The sequence below is a fragment of the Rana temporaria genome, chromosome 13 (genome assembly GCF_905171775.1).
Source record: "Rana temporaria chromosome 13, aRanTem1.1, whole genome shotgun sequence".
Classification (NCBI taxonomy): Eukaryota; Metazoa; Chordata; class Amphibia; order Anura; family Ranidae; genus Rana; species Rana temporaria.
Window position 1 is genome coordinate 56346105 of NC_053501.1, and position 19977 is coordinate 56366081.

A 19977-nucleotide genomic window follows, 5' to 3' on the forward strand; every position below is an offset into this window, starting at 1 on the left:
AAGGTCATGCATGTGAGTCATCTTGTCTGCTTAAATGGATTAGTTAATTAGCCTATGTTAATTTATGTCTCTGTGTATTGCTAGAGTAATATGAGCAGAATGTAGGACCCTCCTCTTTTGGTGTATATAAGAGCCTGTATCCCTCAATAAAGATTGTGATTCCTGCTTGAACCTCATACAGAGCTTCGTCTCGTATTTGAGGGAGAATTATTCGTATGGGTTTCTTATTTGGCTGGTTGGAGTGTCCGGTAGCTGCCTTTGTGTTCAGGAATGGAATATCCTAAACGACGTGTACTTTATTGATAAGACCACCCCCGCCCCTTGCAGAGTAGCACTAGCATCGGGAGCGTGTCATAGTCATTGCACAGGCGCCCTGTAGAGCTGACTTTCAGCTCTACATCTTTGGCTATTTCCGGCAGCTCCGCGCTGCGCCTGTACAGTACAGGGGGTACTTATCCACCAGGGGACCTTTTTCGGCAGGACACCAGGGCGAGGCCTGACCCGGTGGCCTTGTCAGGAGTCCGGCCCTGCTCATACATGTGTCTACCATCAGCTGATGACTCAGCTATGTCCCTAGATGAAAAGAGCAGTAATCTAATGACTGATTCAAATATTTGTAGACATATGCCAACATCAATTAATAAAGGAACTAAAAATCTATATTTTCTGGGCATGATTAAATCAGCCAAGCCACCTAAACTAAATTCAAATATAAATGTTGAGCAACTAGATTAAAATCTGTAAAAGCAATTTATTAAACAAGTGAAAACTGAAATGCTAAAGCTATCCAGGAGACATTGAGGCAGAGCTGAAGTTAGCATAGCGCTTTCACCTATCTTGTCATATATCTCTACATGTAACAAATTTTTATTTCGTGCAATGTCTTTTTTGCACATTGAAGAAGAATACTTACTAGGTATCTTTCAGAAGAAACACTGACTAAAATCAGATCATCTCCAATTCGAACTTTTTCTCCTTCAGATCTCTGTTTGGATGCAGGATGTATTGTCCACCAACAAGCTTCTCCTGTAAGAAAAATATGCCTCAATATTGTTTCACCATAAGAATCATTATCAAATATACAATGATGACTTCCAAAAAACAGATTTTTAGAGCCAATGGTTGGTTCACAATTATGCTGGTTCACAATTGTGCTATGAAGGGATGCATGTCCATGTAGTTTTAGGCCTCATTCACATTTGTTTGACTCGTCATGCGACTTTGTGCCTCAAAGTTGCATGGCAATTTGCACCCTATATTTCCCATGTTTTTATTGTTCATATTTGTGCGACATAAAATCGCAGGGACTTTAACCGGTTAAAGACCGGCTCACGCCGACATACGTCAGCAGAATGGACAAATATATTTACGTCACTTTGAATTTCCCACCGTGCAGGCACGCACGCCCCTGCCGCACCCCCTTACAGTTAGAATAACTCCCTAGGACACACTTAACCCCTTCCTAGTCCCCTAGTGGTTAACCCCTTCACTGCCAGTCACATTTATACAGTAATCAGTGCATTTTTATAGCACTGATCCCTGTATAAATGTTAATGATCCCAAAATAGCGTCAAAAGTGCCCGATGTGTCCGCCATAATGTCGCAGTCACAATAAAAATCGCTGATCGCCGCCATTACTAGTAAAAAAAAAATATTAATAAAAATGCCATAAATCTATCCCCTATTTTGTAGACGCTATAACTTTTACGCAAACCAATCAACAAACGATTTATTGCGATTTTTTTACCAAAAATATGTAGAAGAATACATATCGGCCTAAACTGAGGAAAAAAAAAAGTTTTTTTGGGGGATATTTATTATAGCAAAAAGTAAAAAATATTGCTTTTTTTTCTAAATTGTCGCTCTGTTTTTGTTTATAGCGCAAAAAATAACAACCGCAGAGGTGATCAAATACCACAAAAGAAAGCTCTATTTGTGGGAAAAAAAGGACGACAATTTTGTTTCGGAGCCACGGCGCACTACCGCGCAATTGTCAGTTAAAGCTGCGCAGTGCTGAATCGCAAGAAGTGGCCGGTCATTTGGCAGGCAAATGGTCCGGGACTGAAGTGGTTAAAGTAGTTCCTGCAATACTTTGGTCCGACTTTCATGCGACTTGAGGGCATAGACTTCAAATTAACCCTTAAAAGTTGCATGGAAGTCGAACCTGCATGATATACATGCCAGAATGCCAACAAAGGAAAAAAAAATAGCGTGGGAGTATTGATTTTAAGGGGAGCCCAAACAAAATTTTTTTTTAAATGGCGTGGGCCCCCCCCCCCCAAAATAAATACTAGATCCTTATGCGAGCATGCAGCCCAGCAGGTCAGAAAAGGGGGGGGACAAGTGAGCAGCCCCCTCCTGAACCATAACAGGCCACATGCCCTCCACCTGGGGGGTGCTTTGGGGCGGGGGGCTTTTGTAATTTTGGCATAGTATGGGCCTGGTATGGCTGTTTTGTTTGTTTTTTTCATTTCCGGCAATTCTTTCTTTGGGAAAACCCACTGATAGCTGATGAGTCATTACTTCCAGCCTGCTCCTTAACAACCAGCTATTCTTCACACATAATTCGAATGGGCCGATCAATTTTTGAACGATTCAAATTTAATTGTTCTGAAAATTTGGAATTCTTTAGAAAATAAAGAAACTAAATTAAACAAAACAAATGTTTCCATTCTGCACATGTTCAATGACTTTGTAGAGCACAAACAAAATGATCACATCAAAAGGTTCTCCGACTGGAGGAGGTGGAGAGGGAATGTCACAATGTCCACACCATCCAGTCAAAGTACTGTGAATAGCGCCCATGCCAGTGTTCTGTGAATAGTGCCCCTGCCAAGCAAGTGACCTCCTGTGTTTGCTATGCAGCAGGGCAGCCATTTGGCACAGGACTAATAAGACAGAAGCAATCACTGTAGGATTTTCATTTTCAGATGCACATAGGCTACCCTGCTACAACATTTGCAATACATGTAACATTTAATCCATAAGTGGATATACAAAACTGAAATTGCTGAATTCATGTGGTAGTTGTTTCATAGTTATGCTTTTCCCCAGAAAAGATTTGTGAGGTCTTTACTGGTCCCAATTGCCTTGGCCACGAATCAGGGTTCCCAGCCCTTAGCCTTCTCCTAATCTGCATGAACATAGGGGTAGACATTTATGACTGACAAAGTTATAGGATCATAGGAAGGCTCTTACCAATTTTACAAGGGTAATTACATGGTAATCTGTTTTTATCGATGTTCAGAAGGTAACATTATAGATGTTGCTTATATCTGGGTCCCTATTACTGCACAGACAGTCACTTAACATTTCCTTCATTCACTCAGACACAGAAATCAGTCCTTGGCTTGTTTTGTTGTTTTATTAGGGATGATAACTTGGATGTGGTAAAGAATTATGGGATGCCCAACTTGAAAAATGTCTAGAACACAGACAACGGGACAACTTCCTCCCTATTTACACAGATTTCACCTTCTTCTTCTTCCTTCCTCCTGTACAAACTTGGTTCCTTTGTACAGCACCTGCTGATCACTCCTGAGGTAACTAACAGTTTTAGATAGTTCAGCCCATTACAGGCAGGAACTCACAGCCCATTTTGGCACAGTACGAAGTTGTAGTGAATAGCAAACACACTTCCTTCTGCCTTCCTGTGGGCACTGCTCCCAGTTCCACTTGCTTGCAGAAATACTAGGCCGCCTGGCTGCCAGCAGCCGCACCTAGCTGCTCTTTTGCCCAGTCCTCCCGATTGATACACTCATGGAGATCCCCCAGGTCAAGGTTAAAAACGTGGCACGCAGTCTTAAAGAAAGCATTGTTAGAGCTGACAATCTTTCCCCTTGTCTTGTCCCTGCACTGTGCTAATCTACTTACTGTCTCTGCTTGCCCCTTCCTGCTGCCTCTCTGGCATAAATCCTACTAACTGCCTCCTGTGACATGATCCTTCCAGGCCAGCTTTCCTGAGCTTGAAGCCTGAGGTAACCCTCCCCCCCCAGTAAGGAATCCCTCCATCAGCCTCTCCTCAGAACTGCTTCTCCATCTTCCACTTGACTCCCTTGCTGGCATGGCCCATGTCTATTTATGGGTTTCCTAGTTCCTTGCCAGCCCACTTCTGGGGATTGGCTGAGAGCCCATGAATATTCAAGGCAGCCCATTCTAACCTCTGCCCACTAGTACTAGAAGGTTCCCCAACCTTCCAAATACCAGGGGGGCACCAGAGAGCTGCCAGGATGAGTCATCCAACCCTGGTTTCTAGTAACCCTGACCCAATTATTCCTGGCCAGAAAATGCTTTTACCTATTCTCACTTTAAGTAGCACATACTACAGGGTGCTACATATAAAAGCAACACCGATTTATGGAGAGATGAGAGTTGAGATTTCTCATTACATCAAGATAACAAATACATAGTGGATTATGAGAGATTGCAAGATTGGTGTCATACAAGTCAGCTCCTCTGATAAATATGTAAACAGATCATGGATTGGAGAAAAGGGAATGTGAAACCAAAAGCTATACATGTTTAGTCAAGACTTGCCAGGTAGCAAGGGATAGGTGTAGTGCAGGCAGACAAGCACATAAAGGGGGTATTGAGGACAGGGACAATGCATCCTTTCCTAGCACTAGGTTGACATACATGTCGACTGGTGTCAAGGCCAATTATTTCAAGGATGCAAGATCAGAAGACTGTTCAGCTAGTAGAGTAGGTGACCCAGTGATCCCTAACCTTGTAACAGAGAGGCAGGACATATCAAGAGTCAGGTTGAGTCTGAGTGTTGTAGGCAAGGGAGGCCTGTGTAGAAAAGAGAGGACAAGTAATGGAGCTAGCCTTCATGCATTGTGAGGATTATAGTGCCAGTGACCTGAAGAGGAGAAACTAGGCACTGACTTTTGTTATTCTCATAGAGATGTACTTGAAGAGTTCCAGTAAAAGAATGTTAGTGAATATGGTGATAGTGCTAGATTCAGCAAATGTCATGCTGAAGGGGAAGTAATATAAAATATATCTACAGTATATATACAGTAAATATATTTATACAGTGCCTTTAAAAAGTATTCATACCCCTTGAAATTTTCCACATTTTGTCATGTTACAACCAAAAACATAAATGTGTTTTATTGAGATTCTATGTCATAGACCAACACAAAGTGGCACATAATTGTGAAATGAAAGAAAAATGATAAATGGCTTTTATATTTTTTTACAAATAAATATGTGAAAAGTGTGGCGTGTATTTGTATTCAGCCCCCCTTTACTCTGATACCCCTAACTAAAATCTAGTGGAACCAATTGCCTTCAGAAGTCACCTAGTTAGTAAATAGAGTCCACCTGTGTGAAATTTTATCTCAGTATAAATACAGCCTTAATCAGAGAAGCAGCCAAGAGATCCATGTACATGTACCTTCATGATATTATATTTGATATTTTATATGTCTTTTACCAGTTCTTCACCAATTTAACCATTCTGCCATTACTGTTAATATGCCATCTGTACATATATTCATTCTATGCATTCATCGTTCCATGCAGACTAGCATGTGGCACCTGGCTAGGCACCCCTGTCGCTCTTACTCCATATGCACTTATTATGTGTTTACAATATGAAGTAATGTCATTTATTTGAAATGTATGTTTTCATTTACATGTCTTCTGTATGTTGATACATGTTTTGCATTCCTATGAATATTACATTTGTACCTTTTATTACCCGCACCTTGTCTCTAGCCTCACTCAAAGTCCCAATGTATCCTTTACTTTCATTTCCTGAACCAGGGATGGAGGTGCTATACTCCTACACCTCATTTAAAGTCCCAAATTTCCCCTCCCCCTTTTTTTTTTGATTAGAACCAGATATAATAAGTAGTACAAGGTTGGGGGACAAGACAGAGAAGGGTGCAGTGTCACCTGTATGGATGTTTGGGCCTATGGTCAAAGAACTGGCTAAGGACAATTTTTAGGAAAAGGCTTCCAACGTATCCTGGTACATGAAGGCTCAAGGTCTTGCTAAGGGTATAATGATCTAGCAGTTCAGAAATGTAATAACTACACAGAAGCATGGAGAGACCTTATCACAATATGAGCAAAATTAGCAAATAGGCATCTCACCCCCTTTTGTTTTTCTTTAACCCCTTGCCGACCAATTCAAGCCGATATACGTGGGCAAAATGTCAACACATCGGATATTAGTCAGGATACTAACTAGCCTTTTAATCCTTATCTGGCATGGAACCATTCCTGCATAAGACCTAGTTCTTCATCTTGCCTGCAGTAGTTTCTATCTGTATCCCCAAACATAACTACCTTATGCGGTCCTTCAATCTGCCTCCAGTTCACCCAAAGAAGGTTTCCTTCTAGATGTGGTCGGGATGGAGAGTCTATCTCTCAGTTTTTGCTTCTTTCGGGCAGGCTATATCCTTTTGTTTTTTAAAGATGGACCCTGTACTCTGGATCAACTGTGGGTATAGGATTGTGTATATGGGATTGCATGTTTTGTTTATTTATTTTTTTGGTTGAACTAGATGAACTTGTGTCTTTTTTCAACCTGACTAACTATGTAACTATGTACTGATACACCGGTTTCCACTTCTAACATGTTGCAGTGACTCAGCAGACCATCATTCAGCCCACTGTCTAGGGTTCAGGTTCCATTTCTCTTCACTCTTCACTTATTATTATTATTATTATTATTATTATTAATAAAAAGGTGCATCCGGAGCTTTGGGTAACTGTTTTCTAGATCTGCAAGGCTGCCACATGGGCTTCTCTCCTCACTTTCACCTCTGTTTTGGAAGGTGGGCATTCAGCCTCATATGAGGTCAGCTTTGGTGTAAGACCCATTGGGCAGGCTCTTCGAGATGCAGACAGTTCACAGATTTGCTGTTGTCATTGTATTACTGTGGGTGTTTGTTTGCCTAGTTCACAGTGGGATTGCCTTTGACCATCCTTTGGTTAAATACTCCCTCAATACATCCAGATCAAATATATCTCCCTTGCAAACAACAGTCATTTAGGGAGTTATAACAGCTATACTTAGATCCTTAGAAACCAACAAGGATAGAAGGCATCAGCACACATTCTCTTAATGGTTCCTAAAGATAATTCAAAGAACCCACTATACAGCTGGGATGGAGTCACTGTAAGTAAATGCTGCACATTCAAAAAGTAGCGTCTGAACATCATGGGCATCTTACACCGATATTTCAACCAACAAAACAGGCAGGGCAGCCAAAAAGGTACTCATATGGTGGTTTCCTTCAGCACTAATAATGGGCACTGTAGTCCCCAATACAACTGATTTTGGCTGGAAAGCGGTAGCTTCCTCACTTTCTTATAAGGTATGAGTTGCTTAAGCTTCCCACCCTGATAGCTAGTTACTGGTCTACCCCATGTATGTTGTCATGCTGGCACCAGGAAAGCGGAAAATTGTATAAAATATAGCTTTGCACTGGTCCTGTGGGTGGAAGTAGGCACTACCACATGTATGCTGCCATGGACTGAAGCCAGCAAAGGAAAATATGGTAAATTTGGATACAATTTTACATTTTTTGCCCATGCAGGACAAGACAGCCGATTCAAGTTAATGCCCACACCTGGACACCATACTTCTGCCACTGGCAGCAAGGAAAGGAAGCCCGTGTCACAAGAAAGAAAGGGGTGTAAGTCACATGCTTCTGCATAGACAGAAATATCAGATATTTTGCTTGTTATTGATGACTAAATTAAGCAGTAAAGGAGTAAAGCAAAGGTGGCTGTGTGCGTTAAAGTGGAAGTAAGGACAAACCTAACTTACTCTAAACCTACTCACACGCCCTTTCGAAGTCTAATCTATTGAACCTTGTAAAGAAAATATCACGAGACTTACCTATTCTGAAGCCGCTCTGGTCCAGTCTCCAGTGGCGTCCGCTGTGTGCAGGAGAAAGCCGTCAATGGCTGTGGAAAAACTTGGGTAACGTCACCCATAGACTTAGGCTGGCCATACATGGAGCGAGTTTCCTTCTTGCAACCATGAGTTACAGGGAAGAAATTCACTTGATTCCCCCATCAACACAGACAGTGTTGATGCAGCAATCCCTCCTGCCGGGCCATTGTTTTCTCCTGGTGAGGGTAGGAGTGAAGAGGATGCCGTCCCCACTGGGAAAAGTACATTCAGCCTGCCATACATGGTTCGAATCTCAGCCAGTTCAGTGGGAACCTGCTGAACTGGCCAAGATTCGAATGTGTATGGCCTACCTTACCATGTGGCTTCTTTTGTGGGCTGCCTCTACTACACACTGAAGCCACAGCTGACAGCTCAACCTGGGACCAGACCAGAGCGGCTTCAGAAAAGGTATGTATAGCCATTTATTTATTTACTGGGCTAGATAGATTAGTCTAAGAATGGGGGTGGGAGTAGGTTTAGAGTTCATTTTTTGCCTTTACTTCCACTTTATGAAAGAATTCTTAAAAATGAATAGAATGAATATAGAAAAGAAAAAAAAAAACTCATACCTGTTGCTGTGTCCTGCAGTCCAACATCAAATGCAAGTTTGTCTGTGAGAGATCTGGATGTAGTCAAACATGTCAAGTACTGTTAAAATGAAAAAGAATCAAAGATAAAAATGAATAGTATTGTTAGTACTGTTACCAAATGCATCACAAAAGTAGTGTGTTTATATAATAAAGGAACTGCATTTAAGATGTATCAAGGCTAAGAGCTTTTTAAATTACTTCAAACCACATCTTTTCACATAGTACATGCAATTTCTTAAAAAATAAGTTAAAACAGAGTGTGTTGTTAACATTTGTGTATTTGTGAAGTGCATTGCACTAACTTATATAAACATTTTACCACGACTGATCCTGTGAACTTGTTACTCAAAAAACAAAAAGTATGTACATGTGTCTATGATTATTAATTATTGTGCAAACAATCAACAAATAGTGTGCAATAATCAAAAAAATGTGAAATAAATCCAAAAAGTTTTTAAATATGCTACTGTTACAATCCACAGCTTGAATGTGCCCCAAGAAAGTGTTGTTAACATTATTTGCTATTTGCTATATGATAATAATCAAAAATCTTGTGCAGATATTTTAACTTTTAAAACATTGTTAAAGTATAGCTAAACCCAAAAACAAATATGTAATACATTGCTGCTTTACCTGTCCATGTGATGGCTGCATAATAGGTTTTTATTTTTAGAATTGTTCCTCATTTATTTCACCAGGTAATCTTGTAAATAATGCACGTCTTGTCCCTGGGCGGCTAGGCTGACTGCACTGTATCTATGAAGGAAGCCGTGTTGACACAGATGTTGGACTACTAATATGGCTGCCTTTGTTCATCTTCATTACATAGTGGCCTTTTAGCTTAGTAGTTTACATAAGGCAAATAAAAAAAATTGTCTTTGGCGCAGATTGCAAGAAGTGACAAGGTGACTGCATTCCTGGCAAAACTAACATGACATTTTCTGCACTTGCTAAGACTGGGAACCAATAAAGAAAAGATATGTGCCACTCAAGCTGTGTCAGGGAACCAATGGAAGGAGAAGGACTCTAGGACCCAGCATCTGTCAAGACACCAACAGCAAGAGAAGGGCACTAGGATCCAGCATTTCTACCAGCATGCCAGATGGGTCTTTTTAAGGAAGTGGTTGAAGCTGCTAATTGATCTTCAGCTTGTACCGTGTTTCTGTGATCCTTGTTCCTGAAAGTTCTTTGCTACCAACCTGGCTTGTCCTTGACTATTCATCTGCCTGTCTCCTAACTTTGGCTTGTCCACAGATATGCTCTACTGTCTCCTTTGTCTGACTTCAGCTTCCCCTCTGACTTTGCCTGCTCTGTTATCCTCCTTTCTCTGAACTCTGGCTTGAACTGACTTCCCATTATCTCAGTGCTACTACAGACCTGCCACGTCTCACAGGCGCCATCTGTCTGCAGCCACTACTTAGCACATCAGAAACCCTTCTGAGTTCCAAAGCAAACAACATCACTGCTGACCTGTGCTACTTTGAGCCTGACTCCTCCTGTTCTCACTTTCAGGCCTAGAGGCTGGAGCACCAGGTATGCGATAGGCTGTAAATGGATGCTGATCATGTGCCCACTTCTGTGAGTGCCAGCCAGGGAAGGAGCTTGTCTCAGCCCCAAAAGTAAGTGTGAACAAGGGGTGCACCCAGCTCCCAATGTGTTTCGCTCTGCCCCTCTGACCTTAATCATGGGGATCCCCATGATTAGGCTCTGAGGGGCAGAGTGAAACACATTGGGGGCGTGACCTGGCAGGAGCCCAGGCTGAGACCACCATTCCCTTCACCACAGCGGGTCTTTTTTGATGTGTGGCCCATGGGATACACCTCTTGCTAAAATTGTTCTTAGCCTGAATGAAAAAAACAAATGCATCGAAGGACTGGTATGTTGATATATACAGTATTACATATTTGTATTTGGGTTTAATTATGTTTTAATAAGCACCATGAGACTGGAAGAACATACACTATGTACATACAGTACCTAAACAATGTACAATAGACATGCATAATTAAAATAACACAAATATATAAAAAAAACATTGCTGACCTGTATGTCACTATTTAAAAAAAAATTATACATACCATTCCACTAAATGAATGTCTAAGTAAGATTGCATGGCCATAGAGTAAAGTTCTGTGTCCGCCTCCTTGTGATGCCTGTGGTATAATAAAAAGGTATTACCATCATCCTGTAAACATGTAGAAAAGCTTTACCTGTAATTTCGGTCTCTGGAAGGTAAGTAAATGCATTTCGTAGATATTAAATATGGAAATGTTATACATGATTTAGGTAGGGATGTCTTATAATTTTAATAATTATGCATACAACTTTTATTACATTAGAAATGATATGCAGGAACAAATCCAATGTCTCAGCAAAAAATTCTAAAAAAGTACAGCACCATTCTTTGATACAAAGCTGCATATGCTTTACACGATGCTCAGACCTAAAAAAAAAAAAACATGCAGCAGACCAAGAACAGTTGGCCTACATACCAAGCACATTTAGCAAAATATAAAATGACAAAAAAATACAAAGGACAGCAAAAAAATTATTTTCATGATAATGAGTGGTGCTTTGGGGACATTTAAAAGGAAAGGAGGTGTCCAGCGCACTGATAGAAACTAAGTCCAAGTAGGTTCAGTGGTTTAAGGACAAAAAAAAGCCTTTAAAAGTCCAAATGGTATCAGTATGCTTCCTTAAGTGGCTGTTGCTTCTGAAGAGCTACGGTAGAAGGGACTCTGCATTGGGACAAACAGAAAAGAAGAGCAGCGCCATTCTAATTGTAGCATCTAAACCAGGGGTGCCCAACCTTTTAAAGAGCGAGGGCCACTTAAGAGTCTTGGTAACTGGTCGCAGGCCACAATGAGCGGAGTGGGTGGATGCCAGGTCCGCATCTGCTCTGTATATGCAGAGTGGACACGGACACAGCTCGCTATCCTCGGATTGGATTGGAGGTAGGACACAAGTCGATTTACATCTGCCACTCCTTAGAGGTGAATGGAGGGTCGAATTGGGTCAGACTGACCGTGTGAAAGGGGCCCATGGTTGCTTCGATACAGATGCGCTGCAGTTTACCCACACCGCTGGAGCAATGCAGTGTACCTTTGGCTTTCCTGCACTTTGCAAATAACTTCTATTATATATCTGAAGGTTTGGTGCACTTTCAGAAAGCTCACCAAACTCACAGGTAATAACAGAAGTATATGGCTCATTGCAGGTAACCCGCAGGTGCACTGCTCTGCGACCTGCGGATCAGTTTGAAAGCAGCCCTGTAACCACTGCGGAACAGATACGCCCATATATACCCTGTGATTTTAGTAATAAAACTGACCTTTAATAACAGTATTCTATTCTATTCCATCCCAGAGCAGGAGGTCGCGGGCCACATCCGAGGGCTCCGTGGGCCACTGGTTGGGCACCCCTGATCTAAACATTTATTGTTGGAAACAACAAATTGGCACCTCACAATGTAATTAAGATAAAAGCGCTCATCTAGTCATGTAACACTGCTGAAAAAAAGCCAGTCCAGTCCCGCTGATCCCGCTGTGGTGGATACCAAAAGGAGCTCCTGGAAGTGCTGGTGGCTTTCAGCACTTCCTGATGGGTCTGGGTCCCCTGGGAGGTGGAAGTGACATCAGAACAGGAACAGGAAGCCGTGGGCATAGCATGCATTTAGAGCATGCAGGCTCCTTTATCAGGCAATGAGGAGCCATTTTGGAAGTGGCATGTAACAGGGCATAATTAGCTGGCACATGAGGCAACTGGCTCCTGGAAACAGGATAACCTCCCTCCATACATAAAGACTAAGAGGAGCATATATTACAAATAAAAAATAAGAAGCATATCACAAGAATAAAAAACATCACTAGAATAAAATAAATAGGCAGTACTGCATACATCTTATACTAGGAGTACCTTAAACTTGATGTACAGTATTACAATTTGGATGATAAAGAGAAGAACATAAGGGCCCTGCACAAATAAATAAACAAGTACCATGAATATGATAACACATATATAATGTATAAGCAGAATATAAATAGTATATAAAATACATGTACTGTATAATAGTACCTATGTTCTAATGAAGTATATTAGCAAAGTACAAAAGAAAAAAGAAAATAAGAATAGTAAAATGTGTCAGGATGGCGGCAACCTCCATTAGGAATAGGGGTAGTAATGTAAAGAAAAAAAAGTGAATATATGGTATAAAGTTTACTAATGGCCTTGTCTTAAGGATTATAATGGGACGATGGCCCATACATGGCTGTCTGTCCAAAAAAATGATGGGTACATCAATGAACCTCCTACTAAGATCAATTTATGGGAAATTATAGTATAGGACCCTAGACACACAACAAATATCTTGGAAGTACTAAACATTAGTGTAGTGGCAAGTCCAAATTTTTTAATATGAATAAAGCTAATAAATTATACTGATTTATAATAAATTTGGATAGGATGTGTTTGGAGGGCTGTGTTAGAGGACCGTATTGACTTCTATTACCTCATTTAGACTGCCTGGAGATAGGGTATCTAGCGTATAGATCCAAAACGTCTCTCGTAAAATACGGGGAATAGCTCCAACTACCCAGACCATCAGATCTTCTGAGGCTTTTTCTGTAAAACTGTAAAAAATGTCTAGGCACACTGTGTATGTCGTTGCCCTCCTCAACCAGGCGCCTGTGCTTTCTGAACCTCTTTCTAACTGTCCAAATGTTGCAGCCCATGTACAGTAGGCTGCATGGACAACAGAGACAGTAGATAACAAACTCTGAAGAACAGGTAAAAAAGTCAGGGAGGGTATAAGTTTTACCTTTAGTAGATAAATCTTTATGTCCATGCCAGATATGGCAACATGTCAGCAGTGGCGTAGCGTGGGTTGTCAGCGCACGGGGCAAGGCAAGTAGATTTCGCCCTCTAACCTGTGGACGTTTAGCAATCCCTCAGTCCCTTCCACTAGTACAGTATTGAACTGTGGCTGTGGAAACGCAAAAAGTTCCTCCACTCACAGCCTGAGCCTCAGATTGGTTGCCGGCAGCCTTTTATTTTATTATTGGTTGAATCTGACATATCTCTTTGACTATAGTAGTCAAAGGGGTAGCTTCCCAGATTTAAAAAATAATAAAAGGCTGCGGGCAGCCAATCAGACGTTTAGGCTGTAAATAACAAGGAGCCCTTATATACAGAAGAGCAGGCAGCCAATAATAACCCCAAAGTAAGGTAGATAGAATTATAGATGAGACACCTGGGGATGGGAGAAAGAGAGGGGTGTGCCTTCTTTCCTCATATATTTTTTTTTACCCTCTCTTCTGGAGCCATGGGGGGTACAGGGGCTCAGACTGTGAATGGAGAGGAATACAATTTCCAGTGCAAATATTAATAATATCATGCAACGAATTAAAGTGCTATAAAAACCCAAACCAAAAATGTAATATATTGCAGCTTACCAATACTTAGATGTGGTTGCTGCATTCATTTTCTTTTTTTATGCTTTTTATTTTCTGTTTTTCTGGTCAGTAACACACCTCTTGTATCAAAGTGCCCCCATTTTGGATGACGGCGCAACAGAGACCCCTTTGGACATCAGTCTGAGGGGCAGGGAGGTGGTATATTAGATGTACTAGCAGATTTAAGTACACTAAAAAAATTAAAGCCAAACTCCAGCTCACATTTTATAGTCAGTTACAGCAAACATTTTTCTTTACCTTTTAAGATAAAGGTTTTACATAAATAAATAAAAAAGGATCATTGTGAGCACCTCTGCCAGTGTTAAATGGTTTGGTTCAACCCATTAATTGCTACATCTGCAAAACAGCTCATTCTTTTGGAAAACAATGGATTTACTAGCAGGATCACCAGGTGAAAAGAAAACCTAAAAAAAATAATAATAATAATAATGCAGCCACCATATATAAGAATTGATAAACTGCAATATAATACATGTTTTCTTCAGGGTTTAATACCAGTTTAAGTGGATAAAGTTAATAAAGTTATACTTTTATACATCATATCTATAGGTAGATGATGGGAAGGAAGGAGTTTAATAAACAGACTGTGGTAAAGCTATTTTCAGTGCTGGCAGAAAGAGAGAGAGTGGGGGGCAGAGAGAGGGAAAGGGGGGGCAAGAAGAGGGAAAGAGAGAAAGGGGGCAGGGAGGGAGAGAGAGAAAGAGAGAGGAGGCAGGGAGGGAGAGAAGTGACAGGGACATAGAAAGGGCAGCAGGGAAAGGGAAAGAAGGGGGCAGGAATAGAGAGAAGGAACAGGGAGAGAGAGAGAGGGGGGACAGAGAAGGGCAGGGAGAGAGGGGGGCAGGGAGATAGGGACGGGGAAGGGATGTGTCTGAAACACAGGCATGCTGAAGATGGAGAGGATGGAGCAGTGTGATGGTCCCCTTCTTTCAGGACATCTGCACCTCCTGAGCCAGCTGTCACTCTCACAATGAGATCAAGGATGATCAGGAGGACGGAGCGGCCATCGGAGGAGAGGAGAAGAGTAGGCTAATGGAGCCACGAGTTTTCCAGGGAGGAAGGGAACTAATTTCTGGGCCCCTCAAAATTTTGCGCCTCGGAGTGTGTGGACCGGCTGCCCGCCCCCCACGCTACGCCACTGCATATCAGACACCTGGATTTTTTAAACCAAAACATACCTTTGATGTTGAAAAGTGTTAACTGAGGACTAATGGTGGTATAAGCTGATTTAATCTTACTGGTAGCTTTCTGGCTCTTGATGTTTCAAGGCCGTCTGTAGGAAATATTTGGCTTAGTAGTGAGGGATGTTTTCAAGTGGGGATCCTTCATCAGGATAGTCCAATGTTTTTGCATAATATGCTTCATGCTCCTAAACTGGGTATGGACTTTATACCCTCCCCTTTTTTACCTGTTCGACAAAGTTTGTTGCCTACTATCTCTGTTGCACCATTCGGACAGTTAGAAAGAGGTTCGGGGAATATAGATGCCTGGTTGAGGAGGGCAGTGACATATGCAGCGTGCCTAGACATGTTCTAGAGTTTCAGCAAAAATCCTTTGAAGATCTGAGGGTCTGAGTAGTTGAAGCTATTACTTGCAATTTACCGACAGCCGAGGGACTCAAGCATCACTGCCTGAGAGAGAGACGTTTTGAATTTATACCTTAGATACCTTATTTCCAGGCACCCTAAATGAGAAAATAGAAGTCAAAACGGCCCTCTAACACAGCCCTCTGAACACATCCTACCCGAAATGTATTTTCATTGACTCTATAAATGAGTATCATTTATTAGCTTTATTCATAGTCAACTATTTGATTTTGCCACTACACTAATGCTTAGTAGTTTCAAGATATGTTTTGTGTGTCTAGGGTCCTATACCCGTAATTACCTGTAAATAGTATATAGATCTTGGTAGAAGGTTTGCATCATGCCTCCTATACTGCATTTTTTCTATTTTTCATAGATTTCATTTATTTTCTATACCAACTTACTTTTTTACAGTCCAATGTAATATACTTACACTGATGTCCCCATTCTATTTTTGACTGAGTGCCATATACTGGTGATAGCCCCATTATAATCCTTAAGACGAGACCATTAGTAAACCTTATACCACATGTTCACTTTTTTTACATTTCTACCCATATTCCTAATGGAGGGTGCCACATCCCTCCTCATTTAGCTATTTCTCTTATTTTCTTTTATTTTCTTTTGTTAGTATACTTCATTAGAACCTAGGTACTCTTGTACATGTATTTCATATACTATTTATACTCTGCCTATACATTATGGGCCAGATTGTCAGTGGAGATACGACGTTGTCTCTCTAGATACGCCGTCGTATCTCTGAGTTGGGCCGTCGTATCTATGCGCCTGATTCATAGAATCAGTTACGCATAGATTTCCCTTAGATCCGACAGGCATAAGTCTCTTACGCCGTCGGATCGTAACTGCATATTTACGCTGGCCGCTAGGGGCGTGTACGCTGATTTACACGTCGAAATATGTAAATCAGCTAGATACGCAAATTCACGAACGTACGCCCGGCCGATGCAGTACAGTTACGCTGTTTACGTTAGGCTTTTCCCGGCGTATAGTTACCCCTGCTATATGGTGGCGTAAGTGCGGTGTACTAATGTTAAGTATGGCCGTCGTTCCCGCGTCGAAATTTGAAAAAGTTACGTCGTTTGCGTAAGTCGTCCGTGAATGGGGCTGGACGTCATTTACGTTCACGTCAAAACCAATGATGTCCTTGCGGCGTATTAGGAGCAATGCACACTGGTAAATTCCACGGACGGCTCATGCGCCGTTCGGGATAAACATCAATCACGTCAGGTCACAGAACATTAACATAAAACACGCCCCCCTGTCCCACATTTGAATTAGGCGGGCTTACGCCGGCCGATTTACGCTACGCCGCCGCAACTTACGGAGAAAGTGCTTTAAGAATACAGCACTTGCCCGTCTAAGTTGCGGAGGCGTAACGTAAATTGGATACGTTACGCCGCCGCAAACATACGCGGATCTACATGAATCTACCCCAATGTTTTTGTTATAATAATCATGGTATTCGCTTTATCATCCAAATTTTGATCTCGCACATCAAGTTTTTTAGCAAATCTGAGGTAGCGTAGAGTCCAACATATGAGAATTCAAATATATAACTTGCAGATCACAACAGTGCAAATAACACATGAAAAACAATAGTAAATAAAAATATATAAATGTGCACAATATATGCTAGAAGGACATAGATAGAGGTATGCCAAATTAATAGAAACCTGTGAAAAAATATATGTGAATAAACACCAACAACAAATAATAAATATAATACATGGACTTAGTGGGCACGTTTTAAATACTCCTATTATAAGATGTATGCAGTACAGCCTATTTATTTTACTCTAGTGATGTTTTTTATTCTTGTGATATTCTTCATATTTTTTATTTGTAATACATGCTCATCTTAGTCTTTATGTATAGAGGGAGGTTATCCTGTTTCCAGGAACCAGTGGCATCGTGTACCAACTAATTATGCCCTGTTTTGGATATTGCACCTGGCATGCTGCACATTCTGGTCCATCAACTGGCTCCTGCCCATAAATATCACTTCCAAGATGGCCCCCTCATGACCTGATGGTCTGAATGTGTGCCATACCCACCTCTTCTTGCAGCAGTGTTACATGACTAGATGAGCGCTTTTATCTCATTGTCAAGTGCCAATTTGTTGTTTCCAATAAATAATGCTTAGAGGCTACACTTAGAATGGCGCTGTTCTTCCGTTCACTTTAGGGATATTTGCCTCAAATTAATTATATGTTATAAGGTGTCTTTTTAAATGAGCATGCCATCATAGCCTTGTCTGCTTGATATATACTCATACTGGATGCATTTTCAGTAAGAGGTTATCTAAATTTTATTTCATGACAAAAAAAGATCCTTACCTTCCTGGTAAACTTCTTGAAAGCATAAGAAAAAAATATATATAAGTGAAGAAGCCATAAAGGCCACATCTATTAGAGCATTAAATGATAATTAATGCCAGCTTTCATGAGGTCTGTGAGGTTCTTTTTTTCTGTATGTTGGATTAATGAAAAGTTGGTAAATTTGCTCATGTACCATACAGACTAAAAGGTGTATTTGTTTTCATACAGCATAGCAGGGTTTGATTTTGTTGAAGCATCTGTATATATATATATATATATATATATATATATATACCTAGAGAATAGTGATTAATGAACCACAGCTATCTTTATTAATACAAAGAGACCGGAGTCGTTCATCTGTTCAGAATACTCTTGCATTGAGTGATTTTGGACAGATCAGACTACAAAACCCATCTATGGTTATCAGAAAAACTCCCCAATACATACAGGCAGACTGATCTTGTGTGGATACCTGACTTCCTGCTCTCACCAGCCCTCTTCCGCAGCTACGCTTAGGAAATGTAAACTCTGCTATCAGGAACCTTTACCATTGCTATAATAGAGTTTTAGGACCTACCTGGGGTTTAATGATTCTATATTTTTAAACAATGCAAGGAATAAGTTGTTATACAATGTTTATGGTTTTTGCATCATGCTTTTTATATGCTCATTGCCATATACGTTTACTATTATGTATACATTCGAAATCGCATGCTCTGCTATATGTTTTAGACAAATCAACGCATCCATATTACACTGTCTTATCTTTGAGTTCTCTCATGCATACCTCATTTAAACTCCCAACCCCCTCTTCTTTTCCACATATAACAGGGATGGAGATATATGTTCACATATTATTTAAAGTCCCAAAACTTCCTTTTTTTTACCGTTGCTATAATAGAGGTAGGTACCACATTTGGGGTAGGGTGACCAGACATCCCCTGTTTCAGGGGACAGTCCCCAGATTGAGGACACTGTCCCCGGACCAAGTCTGTCCCTGGTTTTGTCCCAGGATTGGATTTGAACAGGGGCTGGGGCAATTTCAAAGACATTCAGTGCAGAAAAAAATCTGAATTGCACACCCCCGCTCTGCCGCTCCTACTAGCTATGGGAGGGGGGGTGTATTTTTTTCCATTATCTGTGCCCCTTTCTGATGATCATGTGCTGGTCGGAGCAGAGGGAATATTTCTTCAGTTTTGGGCGCATGCCCATTTAGCTCCACTCGCATGTTCTTCTGCCTTGGCTCAAGTCCCGGCCAGCCTCCTGCCTGTTTATCTCCTTGCCTTCCCTGGTGGATGGATCTTCCTCCGCACCCCATCCAGTAGTAGTCCAAAAAAAGATAACAAATGCCACATAAAATTTCTGAATAATTAATATTGGAAAACAATATTCTTCAAAGTGAGGGTGTGTTATGTCCAATATGACAAAGAGTGGGCCTACTTGTGAAAAAAAGCCCTAACTGTAAACAGACTAAAATCTATATGATGTAACAAACATTGAAAGTATCACTAACCTTTAGACCCGGTTCACACTGGGGCAACTTGTCAGGCGACGCAGCCGCCTGACAAGTCGCGTCCCGTTCTAGTGAATAGAACCGTTCTAATGGGAGCGACGCAAGTTGCTCCGACTTAGAAAAAGGTTCTTGTATGACTTTGGGGGTGACTCGGGGCGATTTGCATTGACTTCTATACAGAAGTCATTTTGCAAGTCGCCTTGGAAGTTGTCTTCAGGTCGCCTGGCCGAGTCGCCCCCGAAGTCGTGCCGCCCCTGTGTGAACCGGCTCTCAGAGTCGGTTCACACTGCAGCGGCACGACTTCGGGGGCGACTCTGCAAAACGACTTCTGTATAGAAGTCAATGCAGGTCGCCCCGAGCCGCCCCCGAAGTCATACAGGAACCTTTTTCTAAGTCGGAGCGACTTGCGTCGCTCCTATTAGAACGGTTCCATTGCATTCAATGGGACGCGACTCATCAGCCGCCTGACGTGTCGCCCCAGTGTGAACCGGGTCTTAGTTTGAATCTATTCAGATAGGGGTTAAGCAACTGTATTTCTGATGTGATGCACATACAGT

At 41.4% G+C, this 19977-nt stretch overlaps 1 protein-coding gene across 11 annotated transcripts in view; it reads right to left on the bottom strand.

The window, feature by feature from the left end:
• The window catches only part of LOC120920819 (ryanodine receptor 3), a 692572-nt gene that overhangs the window by 449941 nt on the left and 222654 nt on the right, over positions 1–19977 (bottom strand). For all 11 annotated transcript variants that reach the window (XM_040333156.1, XM_040333154.1, XM_040333152.1 and 8 more), the window contains 3 exons: positions 10587–10661; positions 8488–8566; positions 914–1026 (listed from right to left, as the gene is read on the bottom strand). In XM_040333156.1, coding sequence (XP_040189090.1) covers positions 914–1026; positions 8488–8566; positions 10587–10661 — 267 coding nt within the window. The remainder of the gene's footprint in view (positions 1–913; positions 1027–8487; positions 8567–10586; positions 10662–19977) is intronic.